At 60.4% G+C, this 20,622-nt stretch overlaps 3 protein-coding genes across 4 annotated transcripts; 1 reads left to right on the forward strand and 2 right to left on the reverse strand.

Annotated features, from left to right (window-relative positions):
• The first annotated feature begins 411 nt into the window (after nt 1-411).
• RPS6KB2 (ribosomal protein S6 kinase B2) lies at nt 412-8,138 on the forward strand. Of its 2 annotated transcripts, XM_049781173.1 has the most exons (15): nt 412-560; nt 1,071-1,111; nt 1,194-1,314; nt 1,693-1,761; nt 2,272-2,419; nt 5,038-5,095; nt 5,446-5,546; nt 5,641-5,731; nt 5,816-5,906; nt 6,008-6,115; nt 6,695-6,757; nt 6,868-6,945; nt 7,314-7,421; nt 7,574-7,686; nt 7,777-8,138. In XM_049781173.1, the coding sequence occupies exons 1-15, from the start codon at nt 483-485 to the stop codon at nt 7,961-7,963; spliced, it is 1,455 nt and encodes a 484-aa protein (XP_049637130.1). In that variant the 5' UTR covers nt 412-482; the 3' UTR covers nt 7,964-8,138. The 2 variants fall into 2 exon arrangements, with proteins under 2 accessions (XP_049637130.1, XP_049637131.1); XM_049781174.1 differs by lacking the exon at nt 1,693-1,761.
• Nucleotides 8,139-8,385: 247 nt separating this feature from the next.
• On the reverse strand, nt 8,386-9,003 carry PTPRCAP (protein tyrosine phosphatase receptor type C associated protein). Its single transcript, XM_049780886.1, has one exon. It carries the CDS (start codon nt 9,001-9,003, stop codon nt 8,386-8,388), a length of 618 nt encoding a protein of 205 aa, XP_049636843.1.
• A 1,220-nt stretch (nt 9,004-10,223) lies between these two features.
• CORO1B (coronin 1B) lies at nt 10,224-15,495 on the reverse strand. Its single transcript, XM_049781175.1, has 11 exons — nt 15,420-15,495; nt 14,317-14,519; nt 13,873-13,995; nt 13,426-13,555; nt 12,940-13,121; nt 12,723-12,842; nt 12,124-12,228; nt 11,747-11,892; nt 11,208-11,265; nt 10,610-10,876; nt 10,224-10,521 (listed from the first exon to the last, which is right to left on the reverse strand). The coding sequence occupies exons 2-11, from the start codon at nt 14,515-14,517 to the stop codon at nt 10,396-10,398; spliced, it is 1,458 nt and encodes a 485-aa protein (XP_049637132.1). The 5' UTR covers nt 14,518-14,519; nt 15,420-15,495; the 3' UTR covers nt 10,224-10,395.
• Nucleotides 15,496-20,622: the final 5,127 nt, after the last annotated feature.

The raw sequence follows: 20,622 nt of genomic DNA on the forward strand, positions 1-20,622 counted from the left end.
CCTGTACTTTTGCTTTGTTTTTGGGTCACACCCAGCAGCACTCAGGGGTTACTCATGGCTCTACACTCAGAAATCGCTCCTTAATAGGAACATTTACATAGATTCAAGCATTCTTTATTTAATCTTACAGAATAATTACCACTCTCAAATCTAGCTTTGCTGTTAGCCTATGTGAAATCATATCAAGCCAAGAAGGGCGCTTGCCAGGCCGTCTTTCTCCCGGTCCTAACAGGGACAGCTGTGCTGAGCAGATGCAGAAATACCAAGAAGGACTACAGGTCTTGGGTGGGTCCCTTATACAAAAAAAAAAAACTATAACCCCCACAATGCCTTGCGACGACCATGCGCCGGGCCGCCCGGTCAATCCCTTGCGTCATCGGCGCGCGGCGGTCGCGGAGTGATGACGCCAGAGCCGGGCCCCCGAGCTGTCAGTCTGATCACAACCCGGGACCGGCCACGGGTCCCGCGGGGCCGGCGGGGCCATGGCGGCTGTGTTCGACCTGGACCTGGAGACGGAGGAGGGCAGCGAGGGCGAGGGCGAGCCGGACTGCAGCCCCGCGGTGAGTGGCCTCTCGTGAGGGCGGCTGATCGCCCCGGTCCCCGACCCCCGCCCTGGCTCTGCGCCCCTACACCCCGTTTTTCGCAGCTCCCCGCCCCGGCCATGCTCCCCTCGGACCCGCACTCCAGCTCAGCCTCGGATCCTTCCCTCCCTGCCGTCCCTGCTGCCACTGCCCTTCCTGACCCCTCTGCTTGTCGGTCGCCCTACCCTTCCCCCCTAAGTCCCCCCTTTCCTGGGCTAAGTGCGCCTGTTTGGGGAGGCTCTGGGGGTGCTTCAGCAACTCCCTTGGCTCTAATCCCCCCAGTCTTCTTTTTTTTGGGTGGGGGTTGGGTCCCATCTGGCAGTGCTCAGGGGTTCCTCCTGGCTCTATGCTCAGAAATTGCTCCTGGCAGGCTCGGGGGACCATATGGGATGCCGAGATTCGAACCACCGTCCTTCTGCATGCAAGGCAAACGTCTTACCTCCATGCTATCTCTCTGGCCCCTAACCCTCCATTCTCTTTCTCACACAGGAAACGTGTCCCCTTGCGGAGGTGCGGACAGCTGGCCTGGAGTGAGTGGCCTTCCCTGGGAGAAGGAAAGGGACCCAGGGCAGGGCGAATGCCCAGGTCTCCTGAATTCTGTGTGTTCCACAGGGCGGCAGGGAACTATGAGGAGGTGGAGCTGACGGAAGACAGTGTGAACCTGGGTCCCGAACGCATCGGCCCCCACTGTTTCGAACTGCTGCGGGTGCTGGGCAAAGGGGGCTACGGCAAGGTACCCCTTTTCTCCCTCTCTAGCCTGTCCAGGCTCACTCTCAGCTCGGCTGCAGCAGCAGATTCAGGTGGTGGGGATCGCTCCAAGTGCTGAGTTCGAACTCTGCTTGTAGGAGGCCAGGAGTTCATTCCTGTCCTTGGGAGCACAAAGCTGGGAGGAGGCCCCCAAGCACCGTGGGGTGTGGTCCCCAAACCGGGTAAACAGACAAATTAGAGTCTGAATCAGCCGTGTCACCCTGGGGCTGCCTCCACATCAGACCTGGAATCTTGCCGCCCCACCCTTCGCTGAGCTTGGGGCTCTTGTCACTGTGATTAGGGATTTGGGGAGCTCTCGGGGGATGGTGCCTACCTTGCCCCCACTCCCCTGCTCGCCCTGCAGGTGTTCCAGGTTCGCAAAGTGCAGGGTTCCAACACAGGCAAAATATACGCCATGAAAGTGCTAAGGAAGGTGAGTCCGTGTGGAGTGTGGGGTGCAGACCCTGCCTGCATAGCAACTGTGCTTCATACTGTAACCACAAGCTCCCCGCCTCCACACACTGCACCCCACACTGAACTGAGACTGTATCCATCCCCTTGGCCCCACGCCTGCCCAAACCCACTTGGCTCCCTGCTGCTACTCCTCCACTTTGTGGAGGGTTTGGGGTTTGAGGAGTGCAATGGGGGGAGACCGCATCTTTGGCATTGCTGATCACCTTTAGGAGAGAGGTTTGGATCCTCCTGTGATGCCCCCGCAGGCTGCTTGGCCCTCCTGGAATTTTAGCAGCCTGAACTCTGGAGGAATGGGCAGTTGGGACGTCCCTCACTCCGAGTGGCACAGTGGGTCTGGCCTCAAGTGTCAATCATGGGCAGGTTGAGACCCCCGGGAGCGGACAGAGCTTTTTGGGTGTTGCTGAGGGCCAAGAGAACACATTGAGGGGGGGGGTTGAAGAGGCTCTTCTCAGCACCTCTCCTTCTCCAGGCCAAAATCGTGCGCAATGCCAAAGACACAGCGCACACCAGGGCGGAGCGGAACATTCTGGAGTCGGTGAGGCACCCCTTCATCGTTGAGCTGGCCTACGCCTTCCAGACGGGCGGCAAACTCTACCTCATCCTCGAGTGCCTCAGTGGTAGGGGGGGGCCCAGTCGGTAGTAGGTGGGGAGAGCCGGGGAGGGGGCTTCCTTCCCCTCTCCATCTGTCCATCCATCCCTCCATTCATTCAGCAAATGCCTGTCCAGCGCCTTTTGTGCCCTCACTTGTGTTGGCGGGCAGGGATGATAGCAGAGTGTGTGGAAGGCTGGGGTGCTTGTCCCTCCTCCCCTGCCCTGTCCTGGGTCCCCTTGTTTCCCACCTCTCTGTGGTACCCTCCATCGGTCCTCACATCTGTCCCAGCCACAGGTCTTTTTTTTTTTTTTTTTTTTTTTTTTGGTTTTTGGGCCACACCCTGTGACGCTCAGGGGTTCCTCCTGGCTATGCGCTCAGAAGTTGCTCCTGGCTTCTTGGGGGACCATATGGGACGCCGGGGGATCAAACCGAGGTCCGTCCTAGGCTAGCGCAGGCAAGGCAGGCACCTTACCTCCAGCACCACCGCCCGGCCCCACAGGTCTTTTTTTATTTGTTTGTTTTTGTTTTTGTGCCACACCTGGTAGTGTTCAAGGGTTACTCCTGGCTTTGCTCTTAGAAATCACTCCTGGCTTCTGAGTTCAGAGACAGGAGTTAATCCCTAAACCCTGCTGGGTATGACCCAAAAACAAAAACAAAAACAAAAAAGAAATTGCTCCTGGCAGGATCAGGGGACCATATATATATATATATATATATTCTGAAGATTGAACTCAGGTCAGTCCTGGGTCAACAATTGAACCCGGGCCGGGAAGGTGGCGCTAGAGGTAAGGTGTCTGCCTTGCAAGCGCTAACATAGGACGGACAGCGGTTCGATCCCCCGGCGTCCCATATGGTCCCCCCAAGCCAGGGGCGATTTCTGAGCGATTTCTGAGCGCATAGCCAGGAGTAACCCCTGAGCATCAAACGGGTGTGGCCCAAAAACCAAAAAAAAAAAAACAAAAAAAAAAAACAATTGAACCCTAGTCAGTCCTGGGTTGGCTGAGTGCAAGGCAAATGCCCTACTACTGTGCTATTGCTCCAGGCCCCCTCCTCCCACCACAGGGTATTTTTCTTTGCTCTGTCTCTTTAATTTTTGGGTTATTGGACCCCACCGGCTCATATTGGGGCACAATCCAAGCAATGTTCTGCGTATTCCACAGTATTTTCGTTTTGGGGCCACACCCAGCAGCATTCAGGGGTTTCTCCTGGCTCTGTACTTAGAAGGCTCAGGGGACCATCTAGGATGCGAGGAATCAAACCTGTGTCAGCCGCATTCAAAACAAACGCCCTACCAGCTGTGCTATTGTTTTTTGTTTGTTTATTTGGGTCACACCCGGCGGCATTCAGGGGTGACTCCTGGCTCTGTGCTCAGAAATTCCTCCTGGCTGGTAGGGGGACCATATGGGATGCCAGGATTTGAACCACCATCTATCCTGGATCAGCTGCATGCAAGGCAAATGCTCTACCATTGTGCTATCTCTCTGGCCTCTGTGCTGTGCTATTGTTCTGGCCCCGATCCCACAGTTTTGGTGCTAGAGCCTGTTTTCCTGTGACCAAAGCCTGTGCTCAGCCCGTGGGAACTCCCTCCACCCCCTTATTTCTTTTTCTTTCTTTTTGTTTTTGGGCCACACCCGGCGGTGCTCAGGGGTTACTCCTGGCTGTCTGCTCAGAAATAGCTCCTGGCAGGCACGGGGGACCATATGGGACACTGGGGTTTGAACCAACCACCTTAGGTCCTGGATCGGCTGCTTGCAAGGCAAACACCGCTGTGCTATCTCTCCGCCACCCCCTTATTTCTTGTCTGGCTCCAGCCAGCCCTCTCTCAGGGCTCTTGTTTCAGAGCCAGGATTAGGACCTGAAAGATAGCACAGTGGGTAGGGCATTTGCCTTCCATGCTGTCAACTCAGGTTCGATCTCAGCATTTCATAGAGAACCCCATATCCTGTCTAGAGTGATCACTTAGGGCCGGAGCAATAGCACAATGGTAAGGTGTTTGCCTTGCATGCAGCTAAAACAGGAGGAACCCCAGTTTGAGTCCTGGTATCCCTTATGGTCCCCTGAGCCTTCCAGGAGCGACTTCTAAATGCAGAGCCAGGAGTAACTCCTGAGCACGACCGACAGGGTGTGGCCAGAAACAAAAACAAATTAGAGCCCAGGGTTGGCCTCCCCCTGCCCTCAAGGGCGGGGCTCCCTACCTGCCTGCTAGCAGCCCAACTAACCAGGTCTGGAGTGTGGTTCACCAGGAAACCTGCTTCCCCAAATTTCATTCCATGCTCCATCTTCACCTCTCTCCGGAGCCTTCTAGAGTCTCCATAATGGGGTACCTCGTGGCCTCCATGAAATTGGGGCAGCTCCCGCTATCAGGGCTGCTGTCCCCGACTGCCACCCATGGGCTGTGCATGCGTGTTTGTCTCCCCATCAGCCTGAGCTTCTCGAGGGCAGCTGGCCCTAGTGTCCTCACCCCTGCGTGGGGCTGGCACCTAGTAGGCGTTAGTAGATGTTTGCTGAACTGAATCGAACCCAAACGGCCGCTCTGTGAGGCAGGTAGGGTGGGAACCATGAGCACCTCTGTTCCCACATAAAGACTCCGGGGCACACAGGAGCGGGCTCCCCAAACCCAGTGCCGACACATTTGTCTCGCAGGCGGTGAGCTTTTCACGCACCTGGAGCGGGAGGGCATCTTTCTGGAGGACACGGCCTGGTGAGTGCCCTTCGGGGACCCCCCCGGACCGCCCTCACCCAGCCCTGTCTCTGCATTTGCTTGTTTGGTTGGTGGTTTGGGGATCGTACCAGCGGTGCTTGGCGCTGACTCCTGGCTCTGTGCTCAGAAATCGCTCCTGGCAGTGCTCAGGGCTGACTCCTGGCTCTGCCTAGAAATCACTCCTGGCAGTGCTCAGGGCTGACTCCTGGCTCTGTGGTTAGGAATCACTTTTGACAGTGCTTGGGGTTGGGTGGGAGACCAGATAGGGGGCCGAGAATTGAACTGGATCAGCCACATGCAAGGCCATCGTGCTCCCCGCTGGACTCCTACCCTGGCCTCTGTCTCTACAGTTTCTACCTGGGAGAGATCACGCTGGCCCTGGGCCACCTCCACGCACAAGGCATCATCTACCGGGACCTCAAGCCCGAGAACATCATGCTCAACAGCCAGGGTGGGTGGCACGGGGGCTGCAGGGTGGCACAGGGGCTGCTGGACTGCGGAGGGGGTGTCCAGGTTCTGAGTACCCCCTCTCACTGCCCTCTCAGGTCACATCAAACTCACCGACTTTGGGCTCTGCAAAGAATCCATCCACGAGGGCACTGTCACCCACACCTTCTGCGGCACCATTGAGTACATGTGAGCGACAGTCAGTGGGCAGGGGTGGGAGGACAAACCCCCCCAGGCCTGACCTGACCCAGGCTCCCCCACCCCGGCCCCCAGGGCCCCCGAGATTCTGGTGCGCAGCGGCCATAACCGAGCCGTGGACTGGTGGAGCCTCGGGGCCCTGATGTACGACATGCTCACCGGCTCGGCAAGTCCCGCCTCCTGGGAGCGGGGTGGCAGGACCCCCTGGGCAGGGCCAGGGCTAGGGGAGCACCCCTCCAGACCCCTCTCATGCTTGGCCTCCTCCAGCCACCCTTCACCGCTGAGAACCGGAAGAAAACCATGGACAAGATTGTCAAAGGGAAGCTGGTGTTACCTCCGTACCTCACCCCGGATGCCCGGGACCTCATCAAAAAGGTGAGTTGGCAAGGGCCGGAGAGATAGCATGGAGGTAAGGCATTTGCCTTACATGCAGAAGGTTGGTGGTTCGAATCCCAGCATCCCCAAATGGTCCCCTGAGCCTGCCAGGAGTGATTCCTGGCATAGAGCCAGGAGTAACCCCTGAGCGCTGCCAGGTGTGACCCGAAAAACAAAACCAAACAAAAAAAGGTGAGTTGGCGGGGACTGGAGCAATAGCACAGTGGGGACGGTGTTTGCCATGCACATAGCCGACCTGGGTTCGATCCCTGGCATATCATATGGTAATAATTCCTGAGCTTACTGGGTATGGCCCAAAAGCAAAACAAAAAAAGTGGGTTGGTGGGTTGTCTTTGCCCTTTCCCCACGGTCTTACTCTCTTCTCACTGCTTTCCAAGCTTTGGGTGTTATTCTGGACATTAGTTTGGGGGTTTACCAGGAGGTAAAAACCCACCAAGTCCTGAGAGGGCCGGTAGGTGGCGCTCACGTCCCCGAATCACCTTCCCCTCCTCAGCCAGTCTTGGGGGACCCAGGGTTTCCTTCCCCCACATTCACACCCTCATTCTATCTTATCCACAGTTTCTGAAGCGCAATCCTAGCCAGCGAATGGGGGGCGGCCCCGGGGACGCTGCTGATGTACAGGTAGGTCTGGGACACCCCCCCCCCATCCTGGGTGCTGTGCGGGGCCTGGGGGTTGTGTTTCTCCGGGATCCCAGACGGGGCCTGTTGGCAAATCTGTGCCCTCCCCACAGAGGCACCCCTTCTTCCGGCACATGAACTGGGATGACCTCCTCGCACGGCAAGTGGATCCCCCATTCAGGCCTTCTCTGGTACGTGGAGCTGCTCCCAGGACACAGACAGACAGCCCCCTGACTCTGGGACCTGTGACAGGAGCCCCCAACTCTGAAACCCATGACGGGAGCCCCCCAACTCTCTGAGATCCAGGACTAGCAGCCCCCAGACTCTCTGAGACACGAGACTGGCAGCCCCCAACTTAGGGACCTGTGATAGGAGCCTCCCAACTCTCTGGGGCTCATGAACGGGAGCCCCCCACCCAAATCTCTGGGACCTGTCATGGGCAGCCAACATGATTCTCTAGGACCCAGAACTAGCAGCCCCCACCTTTCTGGGGCCTGTGACAGGCAGCCCCCACCCCTGCCTCGGCCCCCCAAACCTTGCCCCATGTCTCTGCCTACAGCAATCCGAGGAGGACGTGAGCCAGTTCGATGTGCGCTTCACCCGGCAGACGCCTGTGGACAGCCCCGACGACTCTGCCCTCAGCGAGAGCGCAGACCAGGCCTTCCTGGTGAGGAACCAGCCTGATGGGTGGGGGCCAGGCGTCCCTGCTTTTGGTGGGGGCACATGACAGTGGCCCTAGGATCAGAGGGCTCTGGAGAATGACTCCTAGAAGGTGGGGTGAAGGAGCGTGGGGTGCCTGGCTCATCCTTTCTCCCTCAGGGCTTCACCTACGTGGCCCCCTCCGTCCTGGACAGCATCAAGGAGGGTTTCTCTTTCCAGCCCAAGCTGCGCTCCCCACGACGCCTCAACAGCAGTCCCCGGACCCCCATCAGGTACTGCAGGACCCCACGGTATCAGCCCCATTCTCTAGCCCAGGGGTCCCTCACCTCCATGCCAGCGCCACCCTGCCTCTCCCCCTGCAGCCCCCTGAAGTTCTCACCCTTCGAGGGGTTCCGGCCCAGCCCCGGCCCAGCGGAGCCCATGGACACCCCCCTGCCGCCCCTCCTGCCACCACCATCACCACCGCCGTCCAGGACGCCCCCACTCCCCATACGGGCCCCCTCGGGGCTCAAGAAGTCCAAGAGGGGCCGTGGGCGCTCAGGACGATAGGAGGGGGTGGGCCAGCCTGGGGGTGCAGACATGTGTGGGTGTGAGTGTGAGTCTTAGCTGGGGGCAGCTGTGCCCCGATCATGAAGGTCGGTCCCCAGGGAACTGTGCCCTGAATCATGAATGTAACAGTCCCCGTGGAAGGGGCCCCAACGGGATTAAAGGATCAATCATGCTGCCTGCCCAGCTCTTCCTGACTTCTGGGGGCAGCGCCCAGTGGAGGGAACACAGTCTCTCAGGATGCCAAGGCTGGAGGGTTTTATTGTGGGGGGCTGCATGGGAAGGGTGGGGGCACACAGCGGAAGATTTAAAGCACCGGGAGTGACTCTCGGGGCTCTGGGCGTGGGCAGGAGGCGAGGGAACACGGTTCCGGGACAGGATGATCTGGCCAAGGCAGAATGAGGGCAGAGACCCCAAAGCCGGCCCTACAACGCCGTGACATGGAGGGCCTGGTTCCCCTCCGCTGCCCCGCTGTCGTCCCAGGCTGCACTGCCAGCAAAGGCCTGTAGGCCACTGAGCAGGGCCTCAGAGCTGCCCCCGGCGCCTGCCGGACCCTGCACACCAAGGCCCAGGGCCTCCTGCTCTTGATCGTCCTCGTCCCGGTCGTGGTCCCGGTCCCGGTCAGTGTCTTCGGTCAGCTCCTGGGTGCGCTGCGGGCCAGGTCCTTCTGCAGCCCCCGGTTCCTCGGCGCCATCCCAGCTGCCCTCTCCCGCGTTAGGCTGCTCCTCCTGGGACTCGGGGTCCGGCTCGGCTTGGGCCCATAGCCAGTGGCCGGCGGGGCTGGCCCGGAGCAGGCGGCAGGTGCGGCCCCAGAGTGCAGCGCCCAGACGGGCCGGGTGGTAGTAGCCGTTCGAGTCCCGGCTCAGGCGGCGCCAGGCCAGCGCCAGGCTCGTGAGCAGCAGCAGCAGCAGCAGCAGCAACAGGACTACAGTGGTCGAGCTGGCCCCGGCCCCGGCCTTGCCCGAGCCCTGCACCCCAGGCAAGGCCAGCAACATCCCAAGCCCCCAGACGGCCAGGCCCTGTGGGGGAGACGGTGGGGCCATGATGTGGGCACAGTGGGCACAGGGCCGCCGAGAGGACCAGGCGGCCCTGTGCTGACAACACCCATGCCCCATGGGAAGCCTCTCTGAAGCTTTCTCTCTACCATGTGCTCCAGCCCCTTGGCTACCAGGTTCCGGGGACCAGGCCCTCCCCCATGGGGATTGTCCCCCCTGCCATCACCCCCAGTTGCAGGCTGGCTGTGTGGCTCATCACCCCCAGGAGATAGAGGGGGGTCCGGAGATCAAAGCAGCCTCACCCCATACTCCCGAGGCTGCCCGGGTGAGCTTGTCCTGCCCACCTGTGGTTCAGGCCCCAGAGCAGGGCTCCCTGAGACACTGTTTCCTCCCCACCACTGAACCGGCCCAGCTGCTGTTTCCGCTCAGCTGCTGTCCCTAGGGGGCCAGAGGCGAGCAGAGGTGCAGCGGGGTGCTGGGGGCGCGGGAGGAAACCTGTGGTTGGAACAGGAGGGGCCTTCCCCGCCCCCGCGGGCCCTGCTGCCTGCCTGGGCCCATGGGCTCTGCCGAGTCCCAGCCCACAGGGGTAGCTGGGGGCCACGACAGGGTCCTGAAAAAGCTCTGGGTCTGGAGGAGCTGGGGCCCCAGCTCTGGGTCAGGGAGCAAAAGACTGGCCTGTGTGAGTGTCCAGTGGGGCCCCAGAGCTGCTGGCTTGGATCTTGGACTTATGCTCCCAAATTGGCTTCTGCTCAGCTGGCCTTGGAGAGGGCCTGTGGAGCTCTGGGGATGTGGGCAGCCCAGCCCTGACCACCCCAACGCCCCTCCAGGCCTGGGGCCTCCCAGACTCACCATTGTGCTCCAACCTCCTTGCTGAATGCCGCCTCCACTCCGGCTGTGCTGCGCGATTGAGTTGTGAGCCAGCCGGGGCAACTCTCTCGCGGCTTCCGCTTCCTGCCCCTCAACCCCACCCAGCCTCCCTGCCTGGGGGACCCAGGTGGGGTAGGAGCACCACAGACCCCAACAGCCCTGCCCTGGCTACGCCTCACAGGGGAGGTGCTGGGTCCTGGACCCAAGCAGGTCCTGGGGATTATGAGGATGCTGCATGGTGCCCCAGCAGCCAACAAGGTCAAGCCCTGCTGGGTGTGGCCCCTCAAAATACAGATGCCCTTGGGATCCTGCTTCAGGGGGGGCACTGGGTGGCCGAGTCCTCCTCCACAACGTCCTCAGACCCGAGTCTCACCCTCCTGGGCAACAGACACCAGCCACACTTAGAAAGAAAACTTTATTTGGAATGAAAATAGAGCGCCCACCTCTCCCTCTTCCCCTTCTCGGGTGCCGGCCGGGCGGTGGTCCCTGGAGGGAAGTGATCTCTGACCCCTCTGTGCTGACAGGTGCAGAAGGAGGTGCCCCAAATGATGGGCAGGGGGTGCCCTCTCCCTGCTATGCATCCCCATTCTCCAGGCGGCCGAGCTGCTCTTCCAGGCGGCCGATCCGCTCCCCCTGCTCCCGCACCAGCGTCCGTAGCGCCCGCAGTTCCTGCATCACCTCCTCCAGCTGCCTGGCCTCCTGCAGACAGGGGACAGAGCAGGCTGGAGGGGCCACCACCCACCCCTCACCCACCCTCGGGCAGGGTTCCGAGACCGGGGGTACCTACCCCTGCTCCAGAGAGGCTGCTGGCAGTCACAGAGGAGGTGGTGGTGGCGGCCGCGGTGTGGGCTGGACCGGGGGTCCCTGCGGGCCGTCCATCTGACAGCACGTTTTTCCGGCTGACCTTCAGGTCCCGCTGCTTGCTGGGCACATAGGCCCCCCGCAAGGAGATGAGGATGGGGTCTGCGTCCTGCCCACTCACCCACTCGTCCGCCTCCAGGGCCGCCTCGGGCCCTGCAGTGTCCGGGTATAGGTCATCCTGGAAGAGGTCAGACTGGGCAGAGGGTAAGGGGACGGTCAGTGGGGAATGGGCTGGACCCCAGGAGGCCACCTCCTCCTTCTCACACCTGGCCTCCAGGACTGCCCCCTCAAGCCATCCTCAGGTGGCCCCAAGTGACCCAGGAAGGGCCGAGTCTGTCCTCTCGTTTCCCCTCAGGACCACCATGGGCCTCCACACTTCCCATCTGGCCGAAGCAGAACAGCTGAGTTCTCTATGCCTGTCCTCTGCCTGTGCCCTCGGGTGCCTGGTGGCAGTCAGTTTCCAGTTCCACTCTCCCTCCCCGTTGGCCTTCTTGGCTTCGTCCCATGGGTCAGCAGGGCCTCACCTTCCTGGGCACTGTCATGACAATGGGCTCGCACTTGCGCTCATGCAGTTTGTAGAACCTGCCAGAGAGGGAGCAAGAAGTTGCGGGGGGGATGGGTGGGAGTACCCCTCTCTTCAGCAACCCAGGCCTGGGCTGCTTACAGCCCAGGGCCCTGCAATGCCCCCAGCCATGTTCCCGCTTCTGGGCCTCCACAAACACATCTGCTAATTTTTTTTCTGGGGGACCACACCTGGCAGCGCTCAGGGGTTACTCATGGCTCTGTGCACAGAAATCACTCCTGGCAGGCTCAGAGGATCATATTGGGTGCCAGAAATGTGCAAGGCAAACGCCCTACCGCTGTGCTATTTCTCTGGCCCTCACATCTACTATTTTGTTTTGGTTTTGTTTGGGCCACATTTGGCAGTGTTCAGGGGTGCCTCCTGGCTCTTCGCTCAGGAATCACTCCTGGTGGTGCTTGGGGGACCCTGTGGGATGTCTGGGATAGGCCCTAGGTTGGCTGCGTGCAAGGCCAGCGCCTCCCTACGTGCTCTGGCTCTTACCGAGCAATCTCACACTTGCTGACCTCCAGGCCCCTCTTGGGCATGCTACCCATGCCTCGCTGCGGCTCCTTGCTCGTGAACGTGTTCAGGAAGTGGATGTACGGGGGCTCGTCCGTGATCTCAAAGTAGCGGATGCTGGAGTCACCCTGTGGGGTCAGCGGGTGGAGGCAGAGGTCAACAGACAGGACAGGAGGCAGGGGTCAGCAGATGGCACAGGGGGCAGTGGGCAGAGTCAGAGGTCAGCAGATGGCACAGGGATCAGTGGATCGGGATAGGGGTCAGCGGTGTGGCAAGGGTAACAGACAGGGCAAGGGTCATAAGTAGGGGCAGAGGTCAGCAGGCGCCCCATCCGTCCTCTCCCTAGCCCCCCGCCCCACCTTGCCGCAGACGTAGACCACGTTGGTGTCAGGGTCATAGAAGGGCAGCAAAGCCCCGTTGCTCGAGTCCAGCTCCTGCAGCGCCATGGGCTCCGCCAGGTTCTCCTGGGCACCAAGGGTGGCAGTTAAGAGTCACACAGGCCACCACCCTGCTCTGGTTTTCTCTCTCCCTGAAGCCTTCCTCCACCCTCCTGGCTCCCTTCAACCTCCCAGGGGCCCCTTTTCTCCAGCCTATTCCAGGCCACTGAGGTCTCCAGCACCACTGGGCGTTTCTGGGTCCCCACACATAGGCCTCAGCCTGGAGATGCAGTACTTCAAGGGAGGTTTTGGATGGCTTCCTGGAGGAGGGAGGCCTCAGAGGGGAGCCGAGTGGGAGTAGGCAAGTGAGGGAAGGGCTTCTCCATTGGCAGAGTTGGGAGTGTGGCTCGAGAGTACAGCATGTGCTGACAGGAATGATTCCCCACCCCAGTCTGCCTAACATTGGTGGGCGCCGACCCTGCGGGAGTGACCCCTGAGAAGCACGGAGGAGGCAGTTGGGGAGGAGAGGTGGGTGCAGAGAAGGTGGCAGCGTGTCTGGGGCGAGCTCCGGGCTCCCTCACCGGGTCCCACAGTGCCAGCTGCCGCTCGCTCACGCGACTGAACCCCGTGGTGAACACTTTGCCGTCGGCCAGGAAGATGGCACGCATGGGCCGGGCGCCCTCGTGAGCCTTCTCCAACTCCTGGAGAGTGGGGGACAGGGAGTCAGTGTCTGCGACGCACGGCCCTCCTCCCCAGCCTGGGCACTGCGCCTTAGGGGCCCCTGAGCTGTCCACGCACCGCCACCAGGGTGCCTCGGCGGGGGTCGATGATGCGCACGGCCTTGTCCTTGCAGGCCGAGCAGAAGAGGCTGCCGTTGTGGTTCCAGCTGATGTTGTAGATGAGGTCCGGGTGCTGGCTGTCCAGGCGGTACAGCTCCTCGGCCGTGCCCACGTTCCAGATGAGCACCACGTTGTCGCATCCTGGGAGGGAGCATCTTCAGAGACTTGGTCCATGGTCCAGGCTTGGCAGGAACCCAGGGGGCGTGGCCGGGACAGTGTGGGCGGGGCCAGACAGGACAGGTGGAGCGGGATTGGATGGGCGTGACAGGACACAGGATGGATGAGGTGGGGCCAAGACAGAGGGGCGGAGCCAGGTTGGGTGGGCGGGGCCAGATGGGGCAGAACCAGAGGAGATTGGCTGAATGAAACCAGGTGGGTGGGGCCAACCCAGAGGGGCGGAACTAGGCCGAGTGGGCGGGGCTGGAAAGGGTGAGCGGGCCTGCACCTGCACTAAGCAGCACATTTCGGGCTGTTGGATGCCAGGTGACGATGCCCACTCGCTTGGTGTGACCCTCCAGCACCACCACTGGCTCTGTCAGGGGGGTCACCAGCCCGTTCTCCGGGATCTGCCACACCTGGGGGGAGCCCAGAGACACGGGCTGAGGTCAGGCCGGGCACTGATAGCAACAACCTTTATTTTATTTTATTTTTTGGACCACCCCCCGCGGTGCTCAGGGGTTACTCCTGGCTCTGTGTTCAGGGACCAGTCTTAGTGGTACTCAGGGGACCCCGTGGGATACTGGGGTTGGACCCCAGGTAGGCGTGTGCAAGGCAAGCACCCTTCCTGCTGTGCTATGGCTCTGGTTCTGATGGTGCAAACTTCATTCACGCTATGTTTCACCCCCCCCCACTGTCCTGCAGACACCCCCTCGACACCTCGCCCCCACCTCACCATGACAGTGCAGTCCTCGGAGCCGCTGGCGATCACTTCGTCATTATGGGGGCACCAGTCGATGTCCAGGACGGGGCCCCTGTGGCCACAAACGGTCGGGTAGGCCTTGTCGATCCGACCCGTCTGCGGGTGGGGATGTGGGTCACAGAGGACAAGGCCTGGGCTCTGTCCCTCCCGCTGCCCACTTCCCCATAGCGCAGGGGTTCGACCACTAGTCTCCTGCTCAGGGCCTCCTGACCAGGCTGAGCCCTGCTGTCCCTGACCCCAGTGCAATGCAGGGTGTGGCCCGTTTTTGTATTTCCGGGCAATAAGTGTGGGGTAGAGTATGGGTTGGGATCAGGCACCTTACCCGAAGTGTGTGTGTGTGTGTGTGTGTGTGTGTGTGTGTGTGTGTGTGTGTTGGGCAAATGGTGCAGGCCCAGGCATGGACCAGCGGCATCCCACCTTACTCAGGGGGAGCACCAGGAAAGCGCCCCCGCCGCTGGCTTCCACGATCACAGCCAGGAACTTGGGGTTGACAGCACAGAAGGTGCTGTCCCAGGTGACACGGGACACGCGAATGTCCTCATAGCACTGGTCATTCTTCACCGGCTGCCCAAACACATGCCGGAATTTGCTCTGCCGAACCACTTTGCGGAAGGACATGCCTGTGGGGGCAGAAGTGGGATGAGTGTTTCCCAAACACCACCCTCACCCCCAGCCAGCCTACATACCCCACCTTGGGGGGTGATTCTGATCCCCCGGCCCCATTTCCCTAGTTTACAGGCAGGAATCACGGCGCAGCCCTTCTCTGCAGACCCTGGGGTGCAGGGTCTTTGTGGGACCCTCCCCGGCTCAGGGTGTGTGTGTGTGTGTGTGTGTGTGTGTGTGTGTGTGTGTGTGTGTGTGTGTGTGCAGGGAGCAGGAATGCAGAGTCTGTGTGTGTGTGTGTGTGTGTGTGTGTGTGTGTGCAGGGAGCAGGAATGCAGAGTCTGTGTGTGTGTGTGTGTGTGTGTGTGTGTGTGTGTGTGCAGGGAGCAGGAATGCAGAGTCTGTGTGTGTGTGTGTGTGTGTGTGTGTGTGTGTGTGTGTGCAGGGAGCAGGAATGCAGAGTCTGTGTGTGTGTGTGTGTGCGCGCGCGCGCAGGGAGCAGGAATGCAGAGTCTGGAGCAAGCCAGCCGAGGGCTATGCGAGATCTGGGCCATGTCCCTGCCCGTTCCTTCATGCACCAAGTTTGGAGATAAGTGATGGGGACTCTGGCGGAGGAGATGCCTCTCTTAGGTCCCAGCCAGCTCTGCTCTGCAGTGCAGGAATGTGCAGGAAGCTGCATGCTGTCCCGGGACGCCCGCGGGCCTGGCAGAACTTGGTGGGGCCCCATCGGAGCCCTCACAGCATCCCAGAGCGGCGCGGATGAGCCGGGAACCCGAAGTCCAGGGACCCCCCCAAGGCCCAAGAGGGGCGAGGCTGGGAGGCGACTGAGAAGGGACGCCCGGGACGGGAAGGGCGCCCGCCCCCAGCTCCAGCCGCGCAGCTGCAGCTCCCCGCTCCCGGGCCCCAGGCGCGCTCACCGGGGCTGCGGGGGGCGCGGGGGGCTGCGGTACCAGCCTCGGCCTGGGGCGGCTCCGGATCCGGCCTCTGGGAAGCAGGAAGCGAGAATCAGGAAGTGACACGGGAGCCGAGAGGGGCGGGGCCCTGTCACGCGTGGGCGGGGCTGGGTGAGGGGCGGGGCCAGATCACGTGCGGGGGCGGGGCTCCGTGGGTCAGGTCACGTGCGGGGGCGTGGCCTCGCCCGGCTCCCTGGAACATCTTGCCCCGCTGTCTCCCACGCGTGGGCTGCAGCGTGGCTGCACAGCCCGGTCCTACGGCTTCGTGGCGGGGTGGCAAGTTGGGGCATCAGCCCAGTGCGCTTTCCGGGGTCCCGCAGTCCGGCTCCCACTCGGGAACGCAGCGTGATACACCCACCCGCCACTTTCCAAATGACACAGATGCAAGATCTTGGGGTCGCTTGTAACTAAAGCAGCGGGGATGTTGGGGCCAGAGGCGGCCCCCCCCACCTCACTCTTCACAGACACGCTCCCCCTGGCATGCTGACTTAATTAAAAATAGCAATGGAGAAGTGGGGTACAGGGAGAAGCAATGGGGAAGTGGGGTGCAATTCTGCATCAGGGCTGCATGCCCCCCCCAGTCTGCAGCGCTGCCAGGAGGGCCCTTTGGAGACCATGGGAGGGAGGGAGGGAGGAGGTGGACTCCCCAGTAGCCAAGGGTTACTCTGGTGGCCCTCCGGCACCCCTCAAAGCAGGACCGCTTTGCGGCCTGAACATTGGTTCAGGCTATCAGATCCTGTGAGCCAAGTGCCACTGGAGGTGGCCTTCCTTGGCACCCCCAGTCCCCAGTCTCCTGAACTCGAAGGTTCTCCCAAAAATGAAATGGGGTCCCATGCAGCAAAGTTATTTTCTCCATGTCTCCTTTCCCCAGAGGGACAGGCCCCTCCTTCCAGAGCCCAGACTGACATCCATTGACCTGCTCATCCCTGGGGGTCACACATGGGGGGGTTACCCTCATTCCCCCCAGAGCATCTGCTGCCCTGGATGACTGTGGGAAAAGAGCACGCTTCTCTCCTAGAAAGTAGGGTGGGGGAGGTGGGAAAAGGGTCCCCCTCTGGAGGATCCTGGGCTTTGAGTCCCTCCTCCCCATCCTATTGAGGAAGCAGAGGGGACCCTGCAAGATTCAATTCCATCAGCTTGGCTCCAAAGCACCTCTTTCCCGCTGTTCCATAAAGCTCATAGATGGGGGTGCGGAGGGAAGACTGCACCCCAAAGGCCCCCTTCCTGCACCCCAAAGGCTCCCCTAGGAAAGGAAGGCTCTACAAGCAAAGTCCAAACCAACCCCCTTCCTCACCACTAGATCCCTTGTCCTGGCCATACTTTGGAAGGAACCTTGGTGGTCCCTCTTCACCCAATGGCCTCCCCACATGGACCCTCTTGCCCCACAACACGCTGCTCCTTTCCTACCCCAAAGTCTTCACACTCCCCCTTCCTGCCCCCAGATCATGAAGCATTTCCCTCCTTGGCTTCCTCCCTGCCTCTGTCCAAAAGTCACCTCCTCCCAGACCTTTTCCTGACTGCCCTCCTCACTAGGTCACTCTAGGGCCTGCACATGTGCTTGCAGGTCCTGTATCATTTCTTTTTCTTTTTTACCCTCTAGCTTCAGGGGTGGCACCCGGGGCCTCACACTTGCAAGGCCAGTGCTTTCCCTGCCTAGTTCCATCCAGGAGGCCCAGCACACTCAGTCTCTGGTGGGTGTTTTATGGTGTCATTAATGGCTTGTCTGCTTCCTGCCCCTCCCTCCATCCCTCCAGGATATTTGCGAATTGGGGACGGACAACAATGTCTTATATATCTTATTTCCTGTGGTAGCACCAGTACCAAGAACTTGACTTTGAGCTGCCTGTCTGTCTGTCCTCTGTCTATCTGTGTCTGATTGTCTGTCTACCTTTAACTGAGTAGAATGGACTGAATGAATGAACCGCAGCCCGTAAGTCGAATTGGAAAATGTTCATATTCACAACTCAAGGGACAGAGGAGGGACCGGAGATGTCAGGCGTGAGTCTTTTATGCCCTCTGACCTCAATTTCACATGCCAACACCTTGCACATAAAACTCCTCCCTGGGGCACCTGAACTCCTCTTTATCCTCCAAAACCCTTCATAGCCCACCCTATCTTCCTGGACAGCAATGGTCTATTAAAGGGGATTGTGTATGGCAGGGGGTGGGGGGTATACTCCTTTTGGGAACCTCAGGGCGGGCACTGAGAGAGGCAGGATCTGTCCCAGAGCCAAAGGCAGGCAGCTGGCACTGAGGTTTGTCTCCTGGGTCTGCTTGCCCTGTTGAAGGGGCTTTGGGTCTTCTTTTTTTTTTTCTTTTTTTTTTTTTTTTGGTTTTTGGGCCACACCCTGGGACGCTCAGGGGTTCCTCCTGGCTATGCGCTCAGAAGTTGCTCCTGGCTTCTTGGGGGACCATATGGGACGCCGGGGGATCGAACCGCGGTCCGTCCTAGGTTAGCGCAGGCAAGGCAGGCACCTTACCTCCAGCGCCACCGCCCGGCCCCGCTTTGGGTCTTCTTGGGAGAAATACTACAAAGGGTGCCTGAATTGAGCCCCTGCCCAGGATTGGGAGGATGATGGAAGTTTCTCCCTAGAGGAAGAGCAGGCTGAGAGATGCCTGGGGTACCCACTAGCTGGATCTGATGTATGAGTTTGCACTTCCTCTGTGCCAAGCACAGATCCAAGCTCGTCCGTGGTATTCAGCTCCTAGAAACGGGAGTGTGACATGTTCCCAATTGTGCCTGTGCAGAAGTGGGGTCCCAGAGGCCTGTTGTGGGTGAGTGGGGGAATCGGGGTGCAGATGGTCCTCACCCCACCAGGTTTCTCTCCATGGAGGGCTGGAAGGGACCCCAGCATCTTTCAGCATCTGAAAGTTCTTTTAGCACCTTGTGCCTGTCCAGAAACTCCCCATCTAGAGCTCCCGCCACCCCCACCCCCCGGGGACAGGCTGCTTCTATGAATCCCCCAATCTCCCTGCTGCCCTCAGCACACTGAGGGTTCCCTGATCAAGCAATGCCTGCAGCCACCTTGCCAGGGAACACCAGCCTCAGTTTCCCAAAGAGTACTGTGGCGGCAAAGGGGTCTCTGCCGTCTGTCCCCCTCCTCTGGGAAAGCTCGTTCAATGACTGAAGCTAAAAAGAAGAGGGGTCAGAGAAGTGGGGAGAAACTGTGTGAGTTCTAGAGTTCTAGGGTTGGGGGACAGGTGCCAAGAGTGGGTGCTGGGTGACTCTGATCACTTCTTAGTTTCTTGCACTGAGTCTGCGGCCTGCAAAGGGAGGGGTTGCTGCTCTGTCCCCAAGATGTGGTGACCTCCAAAGGGGGTTTTCTAGGATTTCTCCTTTCCCCCAACCCCAATGAAGTCTTTCATTTCTGCCCCTGGCCTCGAGTGATGGTGGTTTGGGGCTTGGAGGTACAGGAGTCGGGCATGGAATCTACCCTGCGTGGTGTTCCGGGGGTGCATAGATGCTGAGCCCTTAGGGGTGCTGACCTGGAGGTGTCTGGTAGCCCCCTGAAGTCTGTTCACAGGTGCAGCAGGTCGGCCACCCTCCTCTCCCTCTCACTGGGCACCTAGTAGCTTGCCCAGAAAGGAGCGTGTTCGTCTGTCACTCCAGCTCTGCTGGCTTCACCCCTTCTTCTCCAGCCCTCACTCCGGCTTGGAAGACCCTCACTGTCCAGAGGATCTAAAGCTGCGGGGTGGGAAGCGAGCTTGGCTGCCCTTGCCCCTGTTATCCTGCCCTGCTGGGGTCAAGAAGGGCTGGGCTGAGTGTCCTCCCACCGAATTCCTCCCCCCAGGACAGGGGATGGTATAGAGAGGAAGAGGACAAAAGTTGGGGGTGATTCCAGCCCCCCTTCTTTCTTCCTCTTGCAGGACCAGCACCAAGCCTGGGCCCTGGGCTTGGATGGCCAAAGTGCAGCTGCATGGCATTTGCTCCCACAGCCTAGCGGCCAGCGGGCTCGTGTGGGGATCAGGGGGACTCCCGCATGCGCCACTTCCAAGTCCTGCATTCCTTGGGGTCTTGCTAAACTGCCCTATGCTGCCTGCTTCCTCTCTTCCACCTTGACCTTTGCCCTGACCCCTCTGGCCCTCACGTGGGCCCTGCAGATGCCTCTGGGGTGGCCCTGCCAGGGCCTTCACCCTCTGAGGCCATAGACCTGGCTGGGTTCTCAGAGTCTTCCGAGGTGGCGATTGTGTCAGGAGCGGGGGGCTTTTCCTCACTGGGAGGGGGCACTGGGTTGGCAGCCCCACTCTGGACCTCGGGGTTTTCCTCTGGCAGCTCTGTGGGGTCCAATTGGGGCTGAGCCTTGGGACTCGGTGGGGGCTGGCCTGTGGGATGTGACTGGGATTGGGGGTTCACTTGAGCCTGGCCTGTGGGATCTGACTGGGGCTGGGGGTTCACTTGAGTCTGGCCTGTGGGATCTGACTGGAATTGGGGATTCACTTGAGTCTGGCCTGTGGGATCTGACTGGGGCTGGGGGTTCACTTGAGTCTGGCCTGTGGGATCTGACTGGAATTGGGGATTCACTTGAGTCTGGCCTGTGGGATCTGACTGGGATTGGGGGTTCACTTGAATCTGGCCTGTGGGATCTGACTGGGATTGGGGATTCTCTTGAGTCTGGCCTGTGAGATCTGATTGGGGTTGGGGGTTCACTTGAGCCTGGCCCGTGGGATCTGGCTGGGGTTGGGGGTTCACTTGAGCCTGGCCCGTGGGATCTGGCTGGGGTTGGGGGTTCACTTGAGCCTGGCCTGTGGGATCTGACTGGAGTTGGGGGTTCACTTGAGCCTGGCCCATGGGATTTGGCTGGGGTTGGGGGTTCACTTGAGCCTGGACTATGGGATCTAACTGGGACTGGAGGTTTGCCTGGGTCTGGGGGTTCACCTGGGCCTGAACTGTGGAATTCGACTTGTACTGAGGGTTCACCTGGGCCTGGACTGGGGGATCCAACTGGGGCTTCACCTGGGCTGGCAGGTTCACCTGTGGCTGGGCAAGGAGGCCCTGTGGGGCCTGAGCTGCAGGTTCCAACTGTGGCTGGGTTGTGGGGTTCACCTGGGGCTGGACCAAGGGCACCACCAGCAGCTGGACTGGGGCAGGGGTCCCCAGCGGCTGAGCTGGGGGGTTCCCACGTGACCAGGCCACCGGTTCTGGTAGGGGCTGGGGTTCAGGCTCCAA

Source organism: Suncus etruscus, chromosome 9 (genome assembly GCF_024139225.1).
Source record: "Suncus etruscus isolate mSunEtr1 chromosome 9, mSunEtr1.pri.cur, whole genome shotgun sequence".
NCBI classification, from domain to species: domain Eukaryota; kingdom Metazoa; phylum Chordata; class Mammalia; order Eulipotyphla; family Soricidae; genus Suncus; species Suncus etruscus.

Bases quoted from the DNA above. Each gene is read 5' to 3' on its own strand.
- RPS6KB2 (XM_049781173.1), top strand. From the start codon at position 483: ATGGCGGCTGTGTTCGACCTGGACCTGGAGACGGAGGAGGGCAGCGAG. The intron at 5,732-5,815 runs GTGAGCGACAGT...CCCGGCCCCCAG, and splicing joins TGCGGCACCATTGAGTACAT to GGCCCCCGAGATTCTGGTGC. The intron at 7,687-7,776 runs GTACTGCAGGAC...CTCCCCCTGCAG, and splicing joins AGTCCCCGGACCCCCATCAG to CCCCCTGAAGTTCTCACCCT.
- PTPRCAP (XM_049780886.1), bottom strand. From the start codon at position 9,003: ATGGCCCCACCGTCTCCCCCACAGGGCCTGGCCGTCTGGGGGCTTGGG.
- CORO1B (XM_049781175.1), bottom strand. From the start codon at position 14,517: ATGTCCTTCCGCAAAGTGGTTCGGCAGAGCAAATTCCGGCATGTGTTT. The intron at 13,556-13,872 runs GTGAGGTGGGGG...GGCTCCCCCCAG, and splicing joins CCGAGGACTGCACTGTCATG to GTGTGGCAGATCCCGGAGAA. The intron at 11,893-12,123 runs GTGGGGCGGGGG...CTGACCCCACAG, and splicing joins TGGTCTACGTCTGCGGCAAG to GGTGACTCCAGCATCCGCTA.